Source organism: Rhinoderma darwinii, chromosome 7 (assembly GCF_050947455.1).
Source record: "Rhinoderma darwinii isolate aRhiDar2 chromosome 7, aRhiDar2.hap1, whole genome shotgun sequence".
Lineage (NCBI taxonomy): Eukaryota > Metazoa > Chordata > Amphibia > Anura > Rhinodermatidae > Rhinoderma > Rhinoderma darwinii.
The window spans coordinates 142,377,474-142,397,712 of record NC_134693.1 but is presented as its reverse complement, the minus strand read 5'-3'; the positions used below and the strand labels follow the sequence as shown (position 1 = coordinate 142,397,712).

General features: G+C 45.5%; 1 protein-coding gene across 2 annotated transcripts in view; it reads left to right on the top strand.

Moving 5' to 3' along the window:
• DNAH1 (dynein axonemal heavy chain 1) overlaps window positions 1-20,239 on the top strand; it is a 51,866-nt gene that overhangs the window by 6,055 nt on the left and 25,572 nt on the right. For both annotated transcript variants that reach the window (XM_075831902.1, XM_075831903.1), the window contains exons 6-24: window positions 690-843; window positions 1,740-1,872; window positions 4,208-4,357; window positions 5,568-5,820; window positions 6,240-6,397; window positions 6,836-7,047; window positions 8,433-8,731; window positions 10,279-10,429; window positions 11,859-12,052; window positions 12,355-12,580; window positions 12,820-12,939; window positions 13,267-13,349; window positions 13,435-13,576; window positions 13,913-14,068; window positions 14,199-14,397; window positions 14,994-15,247; window positions 15,347-15,559; window positions 16,547-16,711; window positions 17,923-18,044. In XM_075831902.1, coding sequence (XP_075688017.1) covers window positions 690-843; window positions 1,740-1,872; window positions 4,208-4,357; window positions 5,568-5,820; window positions 6,240-6,397; window positions 6,836-7,047; window positions 8,433-8,731; window positions 10,279-10,429; window positions 11,859-12,052; window positions 12,355-12,580; window positions 12,820-12,939; window positions 13,267-13,349; window positions 13,435-13,576; window positions 13,913-14,068; window positions 14,199-14,397; window positions 14,994-15,247; window positions 15,347-15,559; window positions 16,547-16,711; window positions 17,923-18,044 — 3,384 coding nt within the window. The remainder of the gene's footprint in view (window positions 1-689; window positions 844-1,739; window positions 1,873-4,207; window positions 4,358-5,567; window positions 5,821-6,239; window positions 6,398-6,835; window positions 7,048-8,432; window positions 8,732-10,278; window positions 10,430-11,858; window positions 12,053-12,354; window positions 12,581-12,819; window positions 12,940-13,266; window positions 13,350-13,434; window positions 13,577-13,912; window positions 14,069-14,198; window positions 14,398-14,993; window positions 15,248-15,346; window positions 15,560-16,546; window positions 16,712-17,922; window positions 18,045-20,239) is intronic.

Sequence of the window (20,239 nt, the reverse complement as noted above, 5' to 3'; positions counted from 1 at the left end):
ATCTAGACCTTTTCGCACAGCTGAGGGTTTGTTTCTTTTGTATCCAGTCTAGACAAACACAGCAGCAGCACAAGTTTGTTACAATGTATCAGTGCAGTTACAATGTATCCGTTTGGAGTCTATTTATTTCACCGAGAATTGTCTGTACTCGACACAATTGTAACAAACCCTCTGTACTGCTCATGGAGGGGGGAGTGAAGAGACCGTAGGGCCCTGTTCACACTGAGTTTTTTGACGCGGAAACCGCGCCGCAAAACTCGTAAAAAAACGCCCGAAAATGCCTCCCATTGATTTCAATGGGAGTTGGACGAGTTTTTTTACCGCGAGTAAAAAAAACTGCGTCGCGGTAAAAAGAAGCGTCATGACCTATCTTGACGCGGTTTCCGCCTCCAAAACCCCATTTCAATCAGTCAGAAAGAGGAAAAAAACGCCTCGACGAGTGTTTTGACGAGTTTTTGTCAAACCACTGTGCAAAAACCGTCTGGAGCAGTTTTTGCAGGAGGAATTTTCCTCCTGCTAAAAACTCAGTGTGAACACAGCCTTAAACTGGTTTTCTTTAGCGGTATCTTTCTTTGTGAGCGGGACGGAGGTGCGTGGGTCGGTTTTATGTACGAGGCTATGGAGTATGTCAGCGGTATATAGATAACGTATTGTAACCTCAGCTAATGGTTCCATCTCTGCGTCCCCAGGAGAAGACGTGAATACCACAACCTGAATATATCCCAGCTGCTCGCTAATGAAGGCTTAGACTCCAACCGGCTGGTGCCGCGACACGGTGACGGCCGCGATCTTTCCTGCCCCGGCAATAAGAGCGGACATCTTCCTCCATATCTACCTCTAGAGGTACCCGACATGACTGCGTGCAGCTAGGGCTCTGTTCACACTTCAGTGCCAGTTTGGCGACTATTCATCTGTATTTCGACTGGATGTGATAGAATTGAGAACTTCGCTGTTCCGTCCGGTAAAAACAGTGCGTGGTATAAGTTTTTATTCTACAATGGATGCTTATGGGCGACGTATTCCACTATAACCCTACACGGGGGCATATATCGGGACAATCTCCTGACATTCATTGCAAACGGAGTATGAATAGACCAGAAGGCCGTGCGGGCGAAGCAAACAAGCCAAGTGCCCTGGGCAGTGCCACTTAGAGGAGACGTTCATGCCCTGAGGAGGTTTATATGACATTTCTCTTAATGATGCTGCTTCTATACAGTAAAAGTTCCAATACTCCGGAATGCTCAGAAATAAGGAGGTGCCGGATTATTAAAAATTCTGAATTATTGGATGTTCGGCGATACATAAATACATTATACGTTATATACGAACCGTATCCCCCACATCCATCCGCACACGTCCTGCGGCCGCACAAGGATCACACGCTCCAGCAGTGAAGACCGTCATAGACATACTGGTGCCGGATCATCAGGACATTTTCCCACTAATACGGCATTTGTGTTGCCTGAATTACAGGATTTCTCGCCGTTATACGATTAGTAACAGAATAAATAATAAATACAAGTCATCATTAAACCAATCTATCCCGGGAACCCCCAGAACTCAGCCGTGGGAATGATGACCACCGGGTTATTTATATCCTGGATCCATCATTGCTTCATGAATAGAATGCGAGGGACTGGTACAAGAAAGCCTGGCACTTACACAGGCAGAGCAGCAGGAGGGCGAATAGGGTGACACTGTAACTCTGCAAATGACATTGTTCAATATTCTGTCCACAGGTTTTTGATGATGAAGAATTTGATATTCGGACCCCGGGTGATTGGCTGAGTCTGGGGTATGATGTGGGGTCCAGTGTGCGAAAACCAGTGCCAGGGCAAGCACTTCTCCCTGTGGATGACGTCCTTGGGCACGGTAAGTAATATGCTCCAGAGCTGCACTCTCTATTCTGCTGGTGCAGTCACTGTGTACATACATTACTTATCCTGTACTGATCCTGAGTTATATCCTGTATTATACTCCAGAGCTGCACTCACTATTCTGCTGGTGGAGTCACTGTGTACATACATTACATTACTTATCCTGTACTGATCCTGAGTTATATCCTGTATGATACTCCAGAGCTGTACTCACTATTCTGCTGGTGGAGTCACTGTGTACATACATTACATTACTTATCCTGTACTGATCCTGAGTTATATCCTGTATTATACTCCAGAGCTGCACTCACTATTCTGCTGGTGGAATCACTGTGTACATACATTACATTACTTATCCTGTACTGGTCCGGAGTTACATCCTGTATTATACTCCAGAGCTGCACTCACTATTCTGCTGGTGGAGTCACTGTGTACATACATTACATTACTTATCCTGTACTGATCCTGAGTTACATCCTGTATTATACTCCAGAGCTGCACTCACTATTCTGCTGGTGGAGTCACTGTGTACATACATTACATTACTTATCCTGTACTGATCCTGAGTTACATCCTGTATTATACTCCAGAGCTGCACTCACTATTCTGCTGGTGGAGTCACTGTGTACATACATTACATTACTTATCCTGTACTGATCCTGAATTACATCCTGTATTATACTCCAGAGCTGCACTCACTATTCTGCTGGTGGAGTCACTGTGTACATACATTACATTACTTATCCTGTACTGATCCTGAGTTACATCCTGTATTATACTCCAGAGCTGCACTCACTATTCTGCTGGTGGAGTTAATGTGTACATACATTACATTACTTATCCTGTACTGATCCTGAGTTACATCCTGTATTATACTCCAGAGCTGCACTTACTATTCTGCTCGTGGAGTCACTGTGTACATACATTACATTACTTATCCTGTACTGATCCTGAGTTACATCCTGTATTATACTCCAGAGCTGCACTCACTATTCTGCTGGTGCAGTCACTGTGTACATACATTACATTACTTATCATGTAGTGATCCTGAGTTAAATCCTGTATTATACTCCAGAGCTGCACTCGCTATTCTGCTGGTGGAGTCACTGTGTACATACATTACCTATCCTGTACTGATCCTGAGTTATATCCTGTATTATACTCCAGAGCTGCACTCACTATTCTGCTGGTGGAGTCACTGTGTACATACATTACCTTACTTATCCTGTACTGATCCTGAGTTAAATCCTGTATTATACTCCAGAGCTGCACTCACTATTCTGCTGGTGGAGTCACTGTGTACATACATTACTTACCCTGTACTGATCCTGAGTTACATCCTGTATTATACTCCAGAGCTGTACTCACTATTCTGCTGGTGGAGTCACTGTGTACATACATTACTTATCCTGTACTGATCCTGCGTTACATCCTGTATTATACTCCAGAGCTGCACTCACTATTCTGCTGGTGGAGTCACTGTGTACATAAATTACATTACTTATCCTGTACTGATCCTGAGTTACATCCTGTATTATACTCCAGAGCTGCACTCACTATTCTGCTGGTGGAGTCACTGAGTACATACATTACTTATTTTGCTCTGATTCTCACTATTCTGCAGCTTTAGGCTATGTTCACACGGAGTATTTTGGGGGAGGAATATCTGCCTCAAAGCTCCAAACGGAATTTTGAGGCAGATATTCCTCCCCCAAAATACTCCGTGTGAATAGCAATGATCGCGCCGTTTTTCGCCCGCGGCCATTGAGCGCCGCGGGCAGAAAACACGCTTTCTCCTGCCTCCCATTGAAGTCAATGGGAGGTCGGAGGCGGAAGCGCCCGAAGATAGGGCATGTCGCTTCTTTTTCCCGCGAGGCAGTTTTACTGCTCGCGGGAAAAAGACGCCGACGCCTCCCATTGAAATCAATGGGAGGCGTTCTCGGGCCGTTTCTGCCGAGTTTTGCGACGCGGTTTCCGCGTCAAAAAACTCGGCAAAAGACCCCGTGTGAACATAGCCTTAGAGCTGAAATCTCCCAGCATTCCCTGTCTGTTCAGCGTCTTGGCAGCACTTGTTCTGGTGATTTGCATTCTGGGTAGCGGGGTCTTTACATTCATCTGATGTAGGAAACAGTAACCGGCTTTAGGAATCAGCTGAGCTGTCGGGGTTTTCGGTTCATGAACTCGCTGACTTGTAAATTCTCGGGTCTGGTCGATTGTCTCCGGTAAATTCTTGGGACTGTTTTCCTCGTACGCTGGACTATCAGGACTTCTGGACCATCAGGTGGATTTTTACTGTAATATTAACCATTTGTTTGCATGTTTTACTGTAGAAGATCCAAAGAGTCCGCAGTTGGAGTATAAATGGTGTAACGTCGGCGTCCTGGAATATGATGAACAGAAGAAGCTTTATTTAGTGCATAAGTCTATGGACTCCCGACTTCTGACTGCAGCAGACAGCAGAGCGCCACATGCAGGTGCTGGTGAGTATTACATGTTCATATATGGGGTGTGTCAGTCGTGTCCTTGTATGATACACACATTTTTGTAGATTTCATCTGATATTTCTCTCCATTTCCAAGATCCCCACTGGCTGACAGTGAATTATAGAGGCTGAAGACCCGTCCTAGCTTAATAATGTTTACAGCTGAGGCTTTGTTACAATTGTATCCAGTCTAGACAATCCTCTGTAAGTCAAACAGCCTGGACTGATACATTTTACCTGCAGTTACATTGTAGCAAACCCTCAGCTGTAAGAAGTATTTGGTCAGGATAGGTCTTCAAGGCTATGTACACCTTTTGACATAGTTTAAAAAATAAATAAAACCGTGTATCCGTGTGATTGGTGCAACTTCCTAAATACATTTTATAAAAAATAATTTTTACTTTTTGCGATACAGCTGCTTTGTATATAGAGCAGCTGTATCTAGCGCTGAGACCTGAATCTGTCAGGTCAGTGGGACTGACGGGTTCAGTGACAGCGGGTTCTGCAGGATCCACCTTTAATCAATCACATGTAAGTTATGAACTGTCAGAGACACGCAGGACCCGCTGTCACTGAACCCGTCAGTCCCACTAACCTGACGGATTGAGGTCTCAGCGCTAGATACAGCTGCTCTATATACAAAGCAGCTGTATCGCAAAAAGTAAAAATTATTTGTAATAAAATATATTTAGGAAGTTGCACCAATCACACTGATACACCCTTTTTTTTTAAAAAAAAACATGACAGCAAGCAGAGATCTTGGGAATGGTGAGGAATTTAAACACAATGGGGCAGGTCTACTATTCAAATTTCATCTGGAATTCTAGCGCACATGCCGTACACGACACATTTATTAACTGATTTAGACCGTTTCCGCCGCGCTCATCAGGGGGTGTGGTTTAGTGAGATATGGGCGTGCTCTAGCACAAAGGAGTCGTGGCTTAAAATTCACCGATGTGCGCCAAAATTGGTAGGCGACAAGTGTCTAACAAGATGTGCCAAATATATCATACAGCGGGCGCCTCTGTGATAAATTTGGCGCATCCTCTGTCTACCTGGTTTACGTTTGTGCTGTCTGAATATTACGCAGCTCAGTAAATCTGCGCCATCGTCTATTGAAACGTTGTAGAACCTTCCGCTGTATAATGAAGCGTTATTTACATAGGACCGGGGAGTTTCCATTCTCATCATTTCATGTTATTTCCCAGGGACGCCATCGTCGGCCTCTTTCCAGTACTGGGTTCCCCGGATCCGGCTGCTCTTTTGCGCTGAGAATCCACGTGTGTTTGCGCAGAGGATTGTAGCGGCCGACCAGCTACGGAAGAAGACGGAAGCTCTGCTGATGTACAACCTGTATGTGGACTGTATGCCGGGGCCCGGGAGTCGTGAGGTCGCAGCAGAGAGTCTGAGCAGGATGAAGCAGCGGCTGCTGAGCACCGCGCGGCTGAAGAAGGACGAGAAGTACGTAATGTCGCCTGTACGCGGGTGGAGCGAGCGCTGCCAGCAGGAAACACAGGAGCACGCCGAGGTCCCTATAATCCAGCACCCCATAGTCCGGCACTCCCATACTCTGTATTTATACCGTGGGCACGGTGATGGGAGCCGACATGGCCAAAGCTGGGTGACCACCACAACGGCTGCATTTCAGCTCCTGTAAAGGGTTGTCATCCAATTTTGCCAGACCCCAGTAATGGAATGATACCCCCTCCAGTCCTGCCTTTCAGGACACGAGTAAAGCTGAGTCACCAGCCCTGCGGGAGCCGTAATGGTCACGCAGAAGGAGACAGAACGAGGACAATTAAAGGAGCGATATGGGGGGGGGGGGCGCTGACCTTCCTAATTCCACAGAGAATTACAGGTGTATTATGTTATTTTCCCAGCATGCATCACCAGCTGAGACACCTGGAAATGGAGATTGTCCTGGATTATGAGCGTACGATGAACAAGCTCGTCTTTGACCGACTCGTCTCCTCCAAACCTCACAAGTTTTCTTACGTGACTCTCCCAGACGGAGCGGAGGAAAATATCCCGAGCAAAGGTAAAATATTAAAGGGCCGGCGTCCAGACCTAGGGAACTAAAGCTGCAGCATTAATGTTCTGCATCTTCCTAAGCCACTTTGTGTTTCAATTCCTTAGAATTTTCAGGATCTGTGCTTGTTGTCAGTGATTGGAAACATTCTTGTGCACACCTAATTTTTGTCACAGCTGAGGGTTAGTTACAATTGTATCAACAATGCTCTGTGAGTTAAACAGCCTGGACTTCAGTCTGATGATACATTTTACCTGTACTGATACACTGTGACAAACTGTCAGGAGAGGAGGGAGATTTGTGCTGCTATGTGTAGCTCACAGAGGATTGTCTAGACTGGATACATTGTAACAAACCATCAGCTGTGAGAAGTATCAGTTTTGTACAGGTTTCCAGTTGTCTCTGGCTTATGTCACCAGTCTGATCCACGTCTATTGTTCATTGCAGGATTATTTGATATTCCCAACTATCCATTTGCCAAGAAGCGGGCAGCGTTCACGTTCACCACCCTGCTGACCCGGTCAGAGGTCATCACCTCCCTCTGTAAAGTGCGCACTGAATGCAACAAGGCGTCTTCTATGTCTCTGTTTCATTCCACTCTGACCAAGTGCGTCCGACTAGAGGAATTTGAGCAGACCCAATCACAGACCTTCTCCCAGGTAACCGAGAAACTTCTAGACATATTTCTTATGGGATTCCCTTGTCACAGGTAAATATACGATTCACAGCAATTTACTTTTCTTGTATTGATCTAGAACTACATCTGGTCTTATACTCCAGTCACATCCAGAGCTGCGTTCACAATGCTGCTGGCTGTCACTATGCTGATACACAACTGCTTCACTGAAGTCCCACAATGCATTGCACTTTGCTGCACTGCATCGTGGGAGATATGGTGATCTCTATATCCGACTACAGTAGCGGTGTAAACATTTAAAGGGTAACTAAACTTTCAAAATAGCTCTGACATGTCATTGTGGGGTCCGAGCACTGAGACACCCACTGATCGCTAAAATGAAGCAGCAGAAGCACTCGGGTGAGCACTGAGCCGCTTCATTTCTGAACGGCTTTCCTCGGAGCGGTGTACGGGCCCATAAACTTTCTATTGATCCCGTACACCGCTCCGAGGAAAGCCGATCAGAAAAGGAAGCGGCTCAGTGATCACCCAAGTGCTTCTGCTGCTTCATTTTAGCGATCGGTGGGGGTCTCCGTGCTCGGACCCCCACCGATCACTATGACATGTCAGAAGTATTTTGAACGTTTAGTCACCCTTTAATCTCACACAATAGACACAGCTGAGCCGGGTATATACTGAAGCAGCAGGGGCGACAAGAGCCAATGGACTCCTGGTTCCAGACTACGAAGCCGGTCTGCACTGCAGGTGGGATTGGAACTGCCGGTCTATCAGATTCCAGACTAAAGGAATTGTGTCGCAGTATTATCTATTATAATGATAGAAAATGCTTCCCCTACCGGGGATCTTACCATCGGCAGCGAACCTGAAGGAGATTTTCTGGTTATTATTCATAGTATAATGAAACGTTCTGCAACTTTCCAGTACATATAGTGTTTCAATTCCTCGCCATTTACAAGATCTTTGCTTGCTGTCAGTGAATGGGGACATTCAGGTGAAAACCCCTCCTAAAAATGTGCTCACGCAGGTGTAGGGCTTAGAACAGTGTATCAGCTCTCGCACTCAGTACAGGTTTCCAGCCTCTAAATGTAAACAATGAATGTTACCATTCACTGACAAGAAGTAATGATCTTGAAAATGGCGAGGAATTCAAACACAAAGTGTATGAGAAAGTCACAACTTTTCATTCTAAAATGAACCGTCTCTTTAAGATGTTGGTCCTGCATTATCCCCTCTGAGGTTTTGCTCCTAGTTATGAGTGACATATGATCGCGCCGATATCAGAGTCCAGTTCTATAGAAAACATCACACACAGCTCATAATACAGATAGAGATGTGAGCGAGTGTCCACAAGCGTCATCATCATCAATAGACGCAGCTCATGATCTTCCATGTCTCGTTTTTCCGTAGGTCCAGTTGTTCCTGAAGGACAGCTGGGTGAGCACCCTGAAGAACGCCGTACGCAGCAGCCTGAGAGAGGTGGGGAAGGGCTGGTACGACCTCAGCGAGTGTAACTGGGAAGTGTACCGCATGTCCAAACTCCGGCAGCTCATGGAACTCATCAAGTATAACCTGCAAGACTCTCTGCGCTTCCTGGTACAAGACTCCATCGTCAGCTTCACCCAGTTCATACTAGATGCTTCTTACAGCGTCTTGTCGTGTCCTGAGGAGCTGGACTGGGGAGGCGACCTCATCAACAGTCCATACAAGTAAGACGGAGATTCCTTTATCTCACCATACAAGTTATATCTAGAATTTGTGACTCGGTACATACATGACATTACTTATCCTGTACTGATCCTGTATTATACTCCAGAGCTGCACTCACTATTCTGCTGGTGGAGTCACTGTGTACATACATTACATTACTTATCCTGTACTGATCCTGAGTTACATCCGGTATTATACTCCAGAGCTGCACTCACTATTCTGCTGGTGGAGTCACTGTGTACATACATTACATGACTTATCCTGTACTGATCCTGAGTTACATCCTGTATTATACTCCAGAGCTGCACTCACTATTCTGCTGGTGCAGTCACTGTGTACATACATTACATTACTTATCCTGTACTGATCCTGAGTTATATCCTGTATTATACTCCTGAGCTGCACTCACTATTCTGCTGGTGGAGTCACTGTGTACATACATTACATTACTTATCCTGTACTGATCCTGAGTTATATCCTGTATTATACTCCAGAGCTGCACTCACTATTCTGCTGGTGGAGTCACTGTGTACATACATTACATTATTTATCCTGTACTGATCCTGAGTTACAGCCTGTATTATACTCCTGAGCTGCACTCACTATTCTGCTGGTGGAGTCACTGTGTACATACATTACATTACTGATCCTGTACTGATCCTGAGTTATATCCTGTATTATACTCCAGAGCTGCGCTCACTATTCTGCTGGTGGAGTCACTGTGTACATACATTACTTATCCTGTACTGATCCTGAGTTACATCCTGTATTATACTTCAGAGCTGCACTCACTATTCTGCTGGCGGAGTCACTGTGTACATACATTACATTACTTATCCTTTACTGATCCTGAGTTACATCCTGTATTATACTCCAGAGCTGCACTCACTATTCTGCTGGTGGAGTCACTGTGTACATACATTACATTACTTATCCTGTACTGATCCTGAGTTACATCCTGTATTATACTCCAGAGCTGCACTCACTATTCTGCTGGTGGAGTCACTGTGTACATACATTACATTACTTCTCCTGTACTGATCCTGAGTTACATCCTGTATTATACTCCAGAGCTGCACTCACTATTCTGCTGGTGGAGTCACTGTGTACATACATTACTTATCCTGTACTGATCCTGAGTTACATCCTGTATTATACTCCAGAGCTGCACTCACTATTCTGCTGGTGGAGTCACTGTGTACATACATTACATTACTTATCCTGTACTGATCCTGAGTTACATCCTGTATTATACTCCAGAGCTGCACTCACTATTCTGCCTTTTATTACCAGCCAGCAAGCTTGTGGATAGACACCACCTAGCAGCTTAGCTGAGCTCCTATAATACAGGGGGCAGTTGGTTTTACACTCTGTCACTGGTTCTGAGCCACGGCTTGTATTATACTCCAGATTATGTTGCCCCCTCAGGTGATTGATCAGTGGTCCGGCAGTGTGATCATTGTCCTCTAATCTGATATATTATATGGATTTGATGTAACATTTTCTTTCTCCTTTTCATGTGATTCTGTCTTATTCTTCCTTGAAGACCTCGGAAAAATCCGATTTTTCTGCTGGACTTGGTTCTGGACGGCTCCGGGGCTCATTTCAGCACTCCGCTGGAGAACTTTGAGACTACGCTCGTGACTTTGTTTGATAAAGGAATCCTGGCAACGCACAGCGTCCCCCAACTGGAGAAAGTGAGTGCCCCTCTTACCTGTCCAGCCTCGTCGCCCGTGCAGGTGGAAGTCACATTACAGGATTGATAGGTTACATAGATGATTGATCGGTTACATAGATGATTGATCGGTTTCATAGATGATTTATAGGTTACATAGATGATTAATAGGTTACATAGATGATTGATAGGTTACATAGATGATTTATAGGTTACATAGATGATTGATAGGTTACATAGGTGATTGATAGGTTACATAGATGATTAATAGGTTACATAGATGATTGATAGGTTACATAGATGATTTATAGGTTACATAGATGATTGATAGGTTACATAGGTGATTGATAGGTTATATAGGTGATTGATATGTTACATAGATGATTGATAGGTTACATAGATGATTTATAGGTTACATAGATGATTGATAGGTTACATAGGTGATTGATAGGTTATATAGGTGATTGATAGGTTACATAGATGATTTATCGGTTACATAGATGATTGATCGGTTACATAGATGATTGATAGGTTACATAGATGATAGGTTACATAGATGATTGATAGGTTACATAGATGATTGATAGGTTACATAGATGATTGATCGGTTACATAGCTGATTGATCGGTTACATAGATGATTGATAGGTTACATAGATGATTTATCGGTTACATAGATGATCGGTTATATAGGTGATTGATAGGTTACATAGATGATTGATAGGTTACATAGATGATTGATCGGTTACATAGATGATTGATAGGTTATATAGGTGATTGATAGGTTACATAGATGATTGATCGGTTACATAGATGATTGATCGGTTACATAGATGATAGGTTACATAGATGATTGATCAGTTACATAGATGATTGATCGGTTACATAGATGATCGGTTATATAGGTGATTGATAGGTTACATAGATGATTGATAGGTTACATAGATGATTGATAGGTTACATAGATGATTGATAGGTTACATAGATGATTGATAGGTTACATAGATGATTGATAGGTTACATAGATGATTGATCGGTTACATAGATGATTGATCGGTTACATAGATGATTGATCGGTTACATAGATGATTGATAGGTTACATAGATGATTGATAGGTTACATAGATGATTGATAGGTTACATAGATGATTGATAGGTTACATAGATGATTGATCGGTTACATAGATGATTGATCGGTTACATAGATGATTGATCGGTTACATAGATGATTGATTGGTTACATAGATGATTGATCGGTTACATAGATGATTGATAGGTTACATAGATGATTGATAGGTTACATAGATGATTGATAGGTTACATAGGTGATTGATCGGTTACATAGATGATTGATAGGTTACATAGATGATTGATAGGTTACATAGATGATTGATAGGTTACATAGATGATTTTGTCTCTGATGTTTTGCGGTTTTCTCTTGCACGTGTGCAGTTTGTGCTGGAGGAGCTGTTCATTAGTGGCACGCCGCTGCTGGAGTCTGTGGGTCTGCACGAGCCCGCAGTGGAGGAGCTGCGTAACAACATCCGCACAGCCATATGTAAAGCTTTAATACCACTGAAAGCCTATGGAAAACAATACGAGAAGTACCTGGAACTTAACAACACAGACGTGGAAACTTACATGAAGTGAGTATGAAGTCGGTGAGAGCTCATAGGAGGCCATGGGGGGAGGGGTAGTAACTTTACTGATGAAGAGATGATCACATGGAGATATCACCGTTTTTTAACTCTTGAAGAAGAGCCGTGCTGGCTCCAAATTCACGTACGTACGCGAGACATGTTTGTGAATCTGGCACACGTCCCATGCGAATTTCGCCATTTTTGCCCCCAACGTATCAAGTTCTACCACATGATGGATAATGAATAATTTCCACTTGATATATTCACTTACATTTTTGCCTATACACATATAATGGGTTTCTCCACAGAGCCTTCCGAGCAAAGAACCCCTCGGCACCAGAGGTGAGACAAGCGGCCGAGGAACATCTTCTAGAAAAAGAACGCCTGGACCACGCTCTCCCAAACTCCATCATAGTTGGCCCTTTCCAGATCATTATAGAAGGGGTGAAGCAGAATCTGTCTCGGAAAAGAAAGGCTCTGTCCAACGCCCTGCTCGAGTTATTCGCTAAGAATGTGCACAAGGAAGTGGAGGAGGTAGCGTCCAAGTAGCTCCACTTTTTAGCATCGGTTTGCAGTTCACATTCACAATTCTGCTGGACTCCTGTTAACTCTCAGGTTGAACGGCCTGATGGCATTCCTTTGCTGGTTCAGCATCTGTACTGAGCGTGCTCTGCTGTAATGCATTATGGGTGATGTAGTAAATACTCTACAATAGTAGAGAAATAACTTCCTTATTTTCACTTCTGATCTTGTCTCATTATTGCCTTTCCCAGATTTCAGAGCAGTTCCGAGTCATCAGCCGCAAACTGTATGAGAAGCCAAATAGTGTTGAGGAGTTGACTGATCTCCGGGAGTGGATGAGGGGAGTACCCGAGCAGATTAAATCTCTGGAGGTGAGACGCCTCAAATGTCTAATTAAAAAGCCTCAAACATCAACCCATTCATGACTTCCCCTTGACTCCATAACATGTCCATTTTTTCACAAATATCCTAAAATAATCTTTAGTTCTGCGTTTTTCTAATGGAATGTTTATTTTGAAGGGGTTGGACACATCCTGCCGAATCGCCACATTTATCCAGCAGATAGTTCCTAGCACAGTCCCTTCACCATATCTTCTCGTCGTTTATTACATAGATACGGAGTGCAAACAGTCACCCCTGAAATTCATCTTTTAAAGTATAAAATAAATGATGTCTCTGCCCTTGTTCTCGTGTTTTAGGAGCAAATAGTGAAAGTGCTCGGTGATTACGAGGTCATCGATGATTTCTTCTACAGCTTGTCCCAGGACGACTTCAATGCCAAGTGAGTGCATCGGTCTATGCTATGTCTCGCTCCTGTTTAAGGTGACGGGATCTTAACTGAATACCCCATTCCCTTCCATTTTAAGATGGTTCGCCATTGCTTGGCCCCATAAAATATTGGCAACCATGGAAACCATCCAGGAGCAACACCTGGAAGATGAGGAGAGATTCCGTAAAATCCAAATTATGGACCAAAACAATTTCTTGGAGAGACTGGACACCTTGCAGGTCAGTGTTCATGATGCTCATTATGTAAATGTAATCACATCTCTCCGATTCATGAAAAGATTGCTGCTCCGCCCACTATGAAGACTTCTGAGAAGTCATTTGATATTTGTGGTTCATCTTATGATTTTTGCCCATAACAGCCAATCACAGTGCAGCTTTCGTTTATGCAGAGCAGTTTAAGGAATGAAAGCTGAGTCCTGATTGGCCAGTTTTTCTGTTAGGTTTGATAAGTAAGGCCATTGTGAGCTATGTGTTAGTGAATCTGTGGATCAGGCGATTGGGCGTATCAGTTTGTAATATTGTTGTCAAATAATTTCCCTCTAATCTTCGTCCTAGATGGTTGTCGCCGGATTCTCCACCCACGTTGATATAAATCGTGCTCACGAAATTGCCAATGAGGTCCGAAGGGTCCACAAGCAGCTAAATGAGTCTCAGCAACTGGCTCAGCTCTACAACAACAGGGAGCGGCTCTTTGGCCTTCCCGTCACCAATGTAGGTATCACGCCTAAGACATCATCATCGTCATCGTCATCGACGTAACATTAAGCTCCGCCCATATAATGGTGACTGCCACATGTTCCCCGTTGATGTAGTAACCTGGCCCTTATTCCATGTCTGACAGTATGACAAGCTGTTAAGACTGGTGAAAGAATTCCAGCCCTTCCGGGACCTATGGACCACCGTCTCAGACTGGATGCGCTGGTACGAGAGCTGGATGAACGACCCTCTCGCCACCATCGATGCAGAGCAGCTGGAGAAGAACGTGATGGAGTCTTATAAAAACATGCACAAGTGTGTCAAACATTTCCGAGACATTCCAGGTGGGACTAGGTCTACGGCCACACGGTCACTTTAGGCCATTGCGTTAGGAGCAATTCATGCTCCCCATGGCTGCTCTCGAGGCGCTATTTGCTGCGAATGCAGAGGGACCAATGCCATGCCCAGCCCCTCCACCCTCCATTCATAGCATATAAGCACCCTTAATAGTTCCCAAATTGTCCTGGTGGTGCAGGGAGAAAAGTGACAGGGAGGATGAAGTCCCCACTGCTGCTCCCCTCTGCTTTAGAAATAACTTGGGTGGTAGAAGTACATGAAGAAATCGCTTGAAAGGCAATTATCCAACATACTAGATAAAGGGGTTGTTTAGGGTTAGAAAAATACGGCTGCTTTCTTGCAAAAACAGCACCACACCTGTCCACAGGTTGTGTGTGGTATTGCAGGTCAGTCCTTTCACTTCAATGGAGCTGAGCTGCAATACCAGACACAATCCACGGACAGGAGTGGCGCTGTTTCTGGAAGAGTGCGGTCATATTTCTCTAATCTCGGACAACCCCTTGTAAGGACTTTTCCGTTAAGGATTTTCACTTTCCACATTTTTTGTAGATTTTACTTCTATAACTATAACTTTCTCCTGTAGCGTGCCAAGAAGTGGCTCAGGACATTAAAGGACGCATTGAAGAGTTTAAGCCCTATATTCCATTGATACAAGGCCTGCGAAACCCCGGTATGAGGAACCGTCACTGGGAGATTTTATCCGAACAGATAAAGATAAACATCAAACCCAAGTCCAATCTGACCTTCACCCGCTGCCTGGAGATGAAGCTTCAAGACCACATCGAGAGCATCGCCAAAGTGGCCGAGATCGCAGGGAAGGAGTTCTCCATTGAGCAGGTGATTGGATCTTCCTTTGCTCTCTCATCAGCCTATATATACCCCTGGCTGCATCTATACACTGAACGTTATATAATACGGACTGACCTTTCTTTTCAGGCTCTGGACAAGATGGAGGGGGACTGGTCTTCAGTCCTCTTCAACGTCTTACCTTACAAAGAGACCGGGACGTTTATCCTGAAGAGCCCAGAAGAAGCCTCTCAGCTGTTAGATGACCACATTGTCATGACCCAAAGCATGTCCTTCTCCCCCTATAAGAAGCCTTTCGAGGATCGCATCAGCAGCTGGGAGAGCAAACTCCGACTGACGCAGGTGAGGCGGCCAAACACGTGTGAGGTGGGGGAGTCCTGGGCTCTTGGGCTTGGACTGATGACGTCACTCAATGTGAGACGTTCCGCCAAGTAATCAGCTGAATGGCCGTCGGAGTGGAAAGAAATCCACTCCGCTGACAGCTTTATGGGGAGCTCCCGGCTTTATGCAGGGACTGGGCGGAAGGCTTATGACTGGCATGATTTGGTGGTTACAGCAAGATGAAACATTTTGAAGCTTCTGCATTGTGGATAATTGATTCCCATTCATTGTGTTACTCATTCTATGGGGCCCGGCATCCCATAAGGGCTGAAACATCTCTTTATCCGGCCCTGACCTAAAAGTAAATCTGTTCTGTGCAGCAGCGGACGCTGTATAATCTACGCTTGGACGTTTGTTATAATCTACGCTTGGACGTTTGTTATAATCTACGCTTGGACGTTTGTTATAATCTACGCTTGGACGTTTGTTATAATCTACGCTTGGACGTTTGTTATAATCTACGCTTGGACGTTTGTTATAATCTACGCTTGGACGTTTGTTATAATCTACGCTTGGACGTTTGTTATAATCTACGCTTGGACGTTTGTTATAATCTACGCTTGGACGTTTGTGATAATCTACACTTGGACTTCTTCTCCGGCAGAAATCCAAGTCCTTGTTACTTTTATAGTATCATTCCAATACTCCGGCATCTTCAGGACTGTGGAAGCACCTATACATATACTGTACATACATATACTAATACATATACTAATACATGTGCTCCCTGGTGGCTCCTGAAGATTATACTAAAGTCCCCACTGATGAGGATTTCACCATGATTCTCAGGAAGTTGCCCCCTGTGGACCGCTGAAGACCTCCACATACTGGACTGCCAGCTTAATTCCTTATATACTTTGACATTTTTGTAGGACTTCTTTACCTTGAGGTGTTTTAATCCAAGACTTCAAGTCCGACCCTCTAATATCTCCTGTCCGCTTCCCTCAGGATGTATTGGAGGAATGGCTGACCTGCCAGCGCTCCTGGCTCTACCTTGAACCGATATTCAGCTCGGACGACATCAACAGACAACTGCCGGTAGAAAGTAAACGTTACCAGACCATGGAGAGGACCTGGAGAAAAATCATGCGGAATGCAGAAGAGAATAAACAGGTAGGAGGGTGGAGTGATGCTGGAGCGACTCCATATAAACCATGGGCTAAGGCCTCATGCACACGACCGTAAAAACTCCCGTTATTACGGGTCGTAATTACGACCCGTAATAACGGGCTCATAGACTTCTATTGGCGACGGGTGCCTTCCCGTTTTCTCACGGGAAGGTGCCCGTGCCGTTGAAAAAGATAGAACATGTCCTATTTCAGGCCGTAATAACGGCACGGACAGTCCATAGAAGTCTATGGAGCTCTCGTAATGACGGGTGGCTACATGTGTGCACCCGTCATTACGGCAGCGTTGCTAAGCGACGTCAGTAAATAGTCACTGTCCAGGGAGCTGAAAGAGTTAACTGATCGGCAGTAACTCAGCACCCTGGACAACGACTACCGATCAGTATAAACCTGTAAAAAATAAAAATAAAAGACGTTCATACTTACCGACAACTTCCTGCTTCCTCCAGTCCGGTCTCCCGCCCGTTGCCTTGGTGACGCGTCCCTCTCGACATCCGGCCCGACGTCCTGGATGACGTTTCAGGCCATGTGACCGCTGCAGCCAATCACAGGTCAATCACAGGCTGCAGCGGTCACATGGACTGCCGCGTCATCCAGGGATGTCGGGCTGGATGTGAAGAGGGGGACGCGTCACCAAGACAACGGCCGGGTAAGTATGAATTTCTTTAACTTTTATTACAGAAAAGGCTGTCCCTTCTCTCTATCCTGCACTGATAGAGAGAAGGGGCTGCCGATTAGTGCAGTGCTATTTTGCCGCCAAAAACGTGCTCGTAAATACGGGTGGAATACGTGTGACACCGGACCCGTATTTACGCCAGTATTTACGGGTGGGAAAAAATACGGTCGTGTGCATGAGCAGAGTGAACCGGACCTATATTGTGTCTTCATATGTCCAAGAAGGTTACGTGTCCCATCCTTAGAGCCAGAGGCGTAACTTGAAGCTACTGGGCCCCAATGCAAAATTTATAACAGAGCCCTGACCTATATATCATTTTTAATACTGGTGTCTTCTTATGGGGCTTTTGGGTTCCCTTGGACTCCAGGGCCCGGGTGTGACTGCTACCTCTGCACCCCCTATAGCTACACCCCTGCCTAGAGCAGCCTTGTAGAATACCTGCATGTACAGATGATCATGGAGATATGAGCTGAGCCCTGCACTCCGGCGCGCCGTCATGTAACATGTTGTTGTTTTGCCAGGTCATTTCCTTGTGCCCAGATCCTCGTCTTCTGGAAAGTCTTAGAGAATGCAACAAACTGCTGGAATTGGTGCAGAAAGGACTCAGTGAATACTTGGAGACCAAGAGAGGAGCTTTCCCCAGGTAAGAAGCAGTGATCCCTGTAGTTAGTGCCTGAGCGCTATACTCACCACCTGACACTATACTGAGCTCTATACTCACCACCTGACACTATACTGAGCGCTATACTCACCACCTGACACTATACTGAGCTCTATACTCACCACCTGACACTATACTGAGCGCTATACTCACCACCTGACACTATACTGAGCGCTATACTCACCACCTGACACTATACTGAGCGCTATACTCATCACCTGACACTATACTGAGCGCTATACTCACCACCTGACACTATACTGAGCGCTATACTCCTCACCTGACACTATACTGAGCTCTATACTCCTCACCTGACACTATACTGAGCTCTATACTCCTCACCTGACACTATACTGAGCGCTATACTCACCACCTGACACTATACTGAGCGCTATACTCCTCACCTGACACTATACTGAGCTCTATACTCACCACCTGACACTATACTGAGCGCTATACTCCTCACCTGACACTATACTGAGCGCTATACTCACCACTTGACACTATACTGAGCGCTATACTCCTCACCTGACACTATACTGAGCGCTATACTCCTCACCTGACACTATACTGAGCTCTATACTCCTCACCTGACACTATACTGAGCGCTATACTCACCACCTGACACTATACTGAGCGCTATACTCCTCACCTGACACTATACTGAGCTCTATACTCACCACCTGACACTATACTGAGCGCTATACTCCTCACCTGACACTATACTGAGCGCTATACTCACCACTTGACACTATACTGAGCTCTATACTCACCACCTGACACTATACTGAGCGCTATACTCACCACCTGACACTATACTGAGCGCTATACTCCTCACCTGACACTATACTGAGCGCTATACTCACCACCTGACACTATACTGAGCGCTATACTCACCACCTGACAAATGAGTGGTTGAGCACTTGCTGTTTGCTCCACTACGCTGGGTACCTGGGCACTGTGTTGAGTAGCTGGGAACTATGCTGGGTACCTGGGCACTATGTTGAGTATCTGGGCTCTATGTTGAGTTACCTGGGCTCTATGTTGAGTTACCTGGGCACTATGTTGAGTACCTGGGCACTATGTTGAGTACCTGGGCACTATGTTGAGTAGCTGGTCACTATGTTGAGTAGCTGGGCACTATGTTGAGTAGCTGGGCACTGTGAGTAGCTGGGCACTATGTTGAGAACCTGAGCACTGTGTTGAGAACCTGAGCACTATGCTGGGTACCTGGGCACTGTGTTGAGTAGCTGGGCACTGTGTTGAGTAGCTGGGCACTATGTTGAGTAGCTGGGCACTATGTTGAGTAGCTGGGCACTATGTTGAGTAGCTGGGCACTATGTTGGGTACCATGTTGAGTAGCTGGGCACTATGTTGAGTAGCTGGGCACTATATTGAGTATATGGGCACTATGTTGGGTACCTGGGCACTATGTTGAGTAGCTGGGCACTATGCTGGGTACCATGTTGAGTAGCTGGGCACTATGTTGAGTAGCTGGGCACTATATTGAGTATATGGGCACTATGTTGGGTACCTGGGCACTGTTGGGTACCTGGGCACTGTGTTGAGAACCTGAGCACTATGCTGGGTACCTGGGCACTATGTTGGGTACCTGGGCACTATGTTGGGTACCTGGGCACTGTGTTGAGTAGCTGGGCACTGTGTTGAGAACCTGAGCACTATGCTGGGTACCTGGGCACTATGCTGGGTACCTGGGCACTATGTTGAGTAGCGGGGCACTATGTTGAGTAGCTGGGCACTATGTTGAATAGCTGGGCACTATGCTGGGTACCTGGGCACTATGTTGAGTATCTGGGCACTATGTTGAGTAGCTGAGCACTGTGCTGGGTACCTGGGCACTATGCTGAGCAGCTGGGCGCTATGCTGGGTACCTGCGCACTGTGTTGAGTAGCGGGGCACTATGTTGAGTAGCGGGGCACTATGCTGGGTACCTGGGCACTATGTTGAGTAGCTGGGCACTATGCTGGGTACCTGGCCACTATGCTGAGTACCTGGGCACTATGCTGGGTACCTGGGCACTATGCTGAGTACCTGGGCACTATGTTGAGTAGCTGGGCACTATGCTGGGTACCTGGGCACTGTGTTGAGTAGCTGGGCACTATGCTGGGTACCTGGGCACTGTGTTGAGTAGCTGGGACCTATGTTGAGTAGCTGGG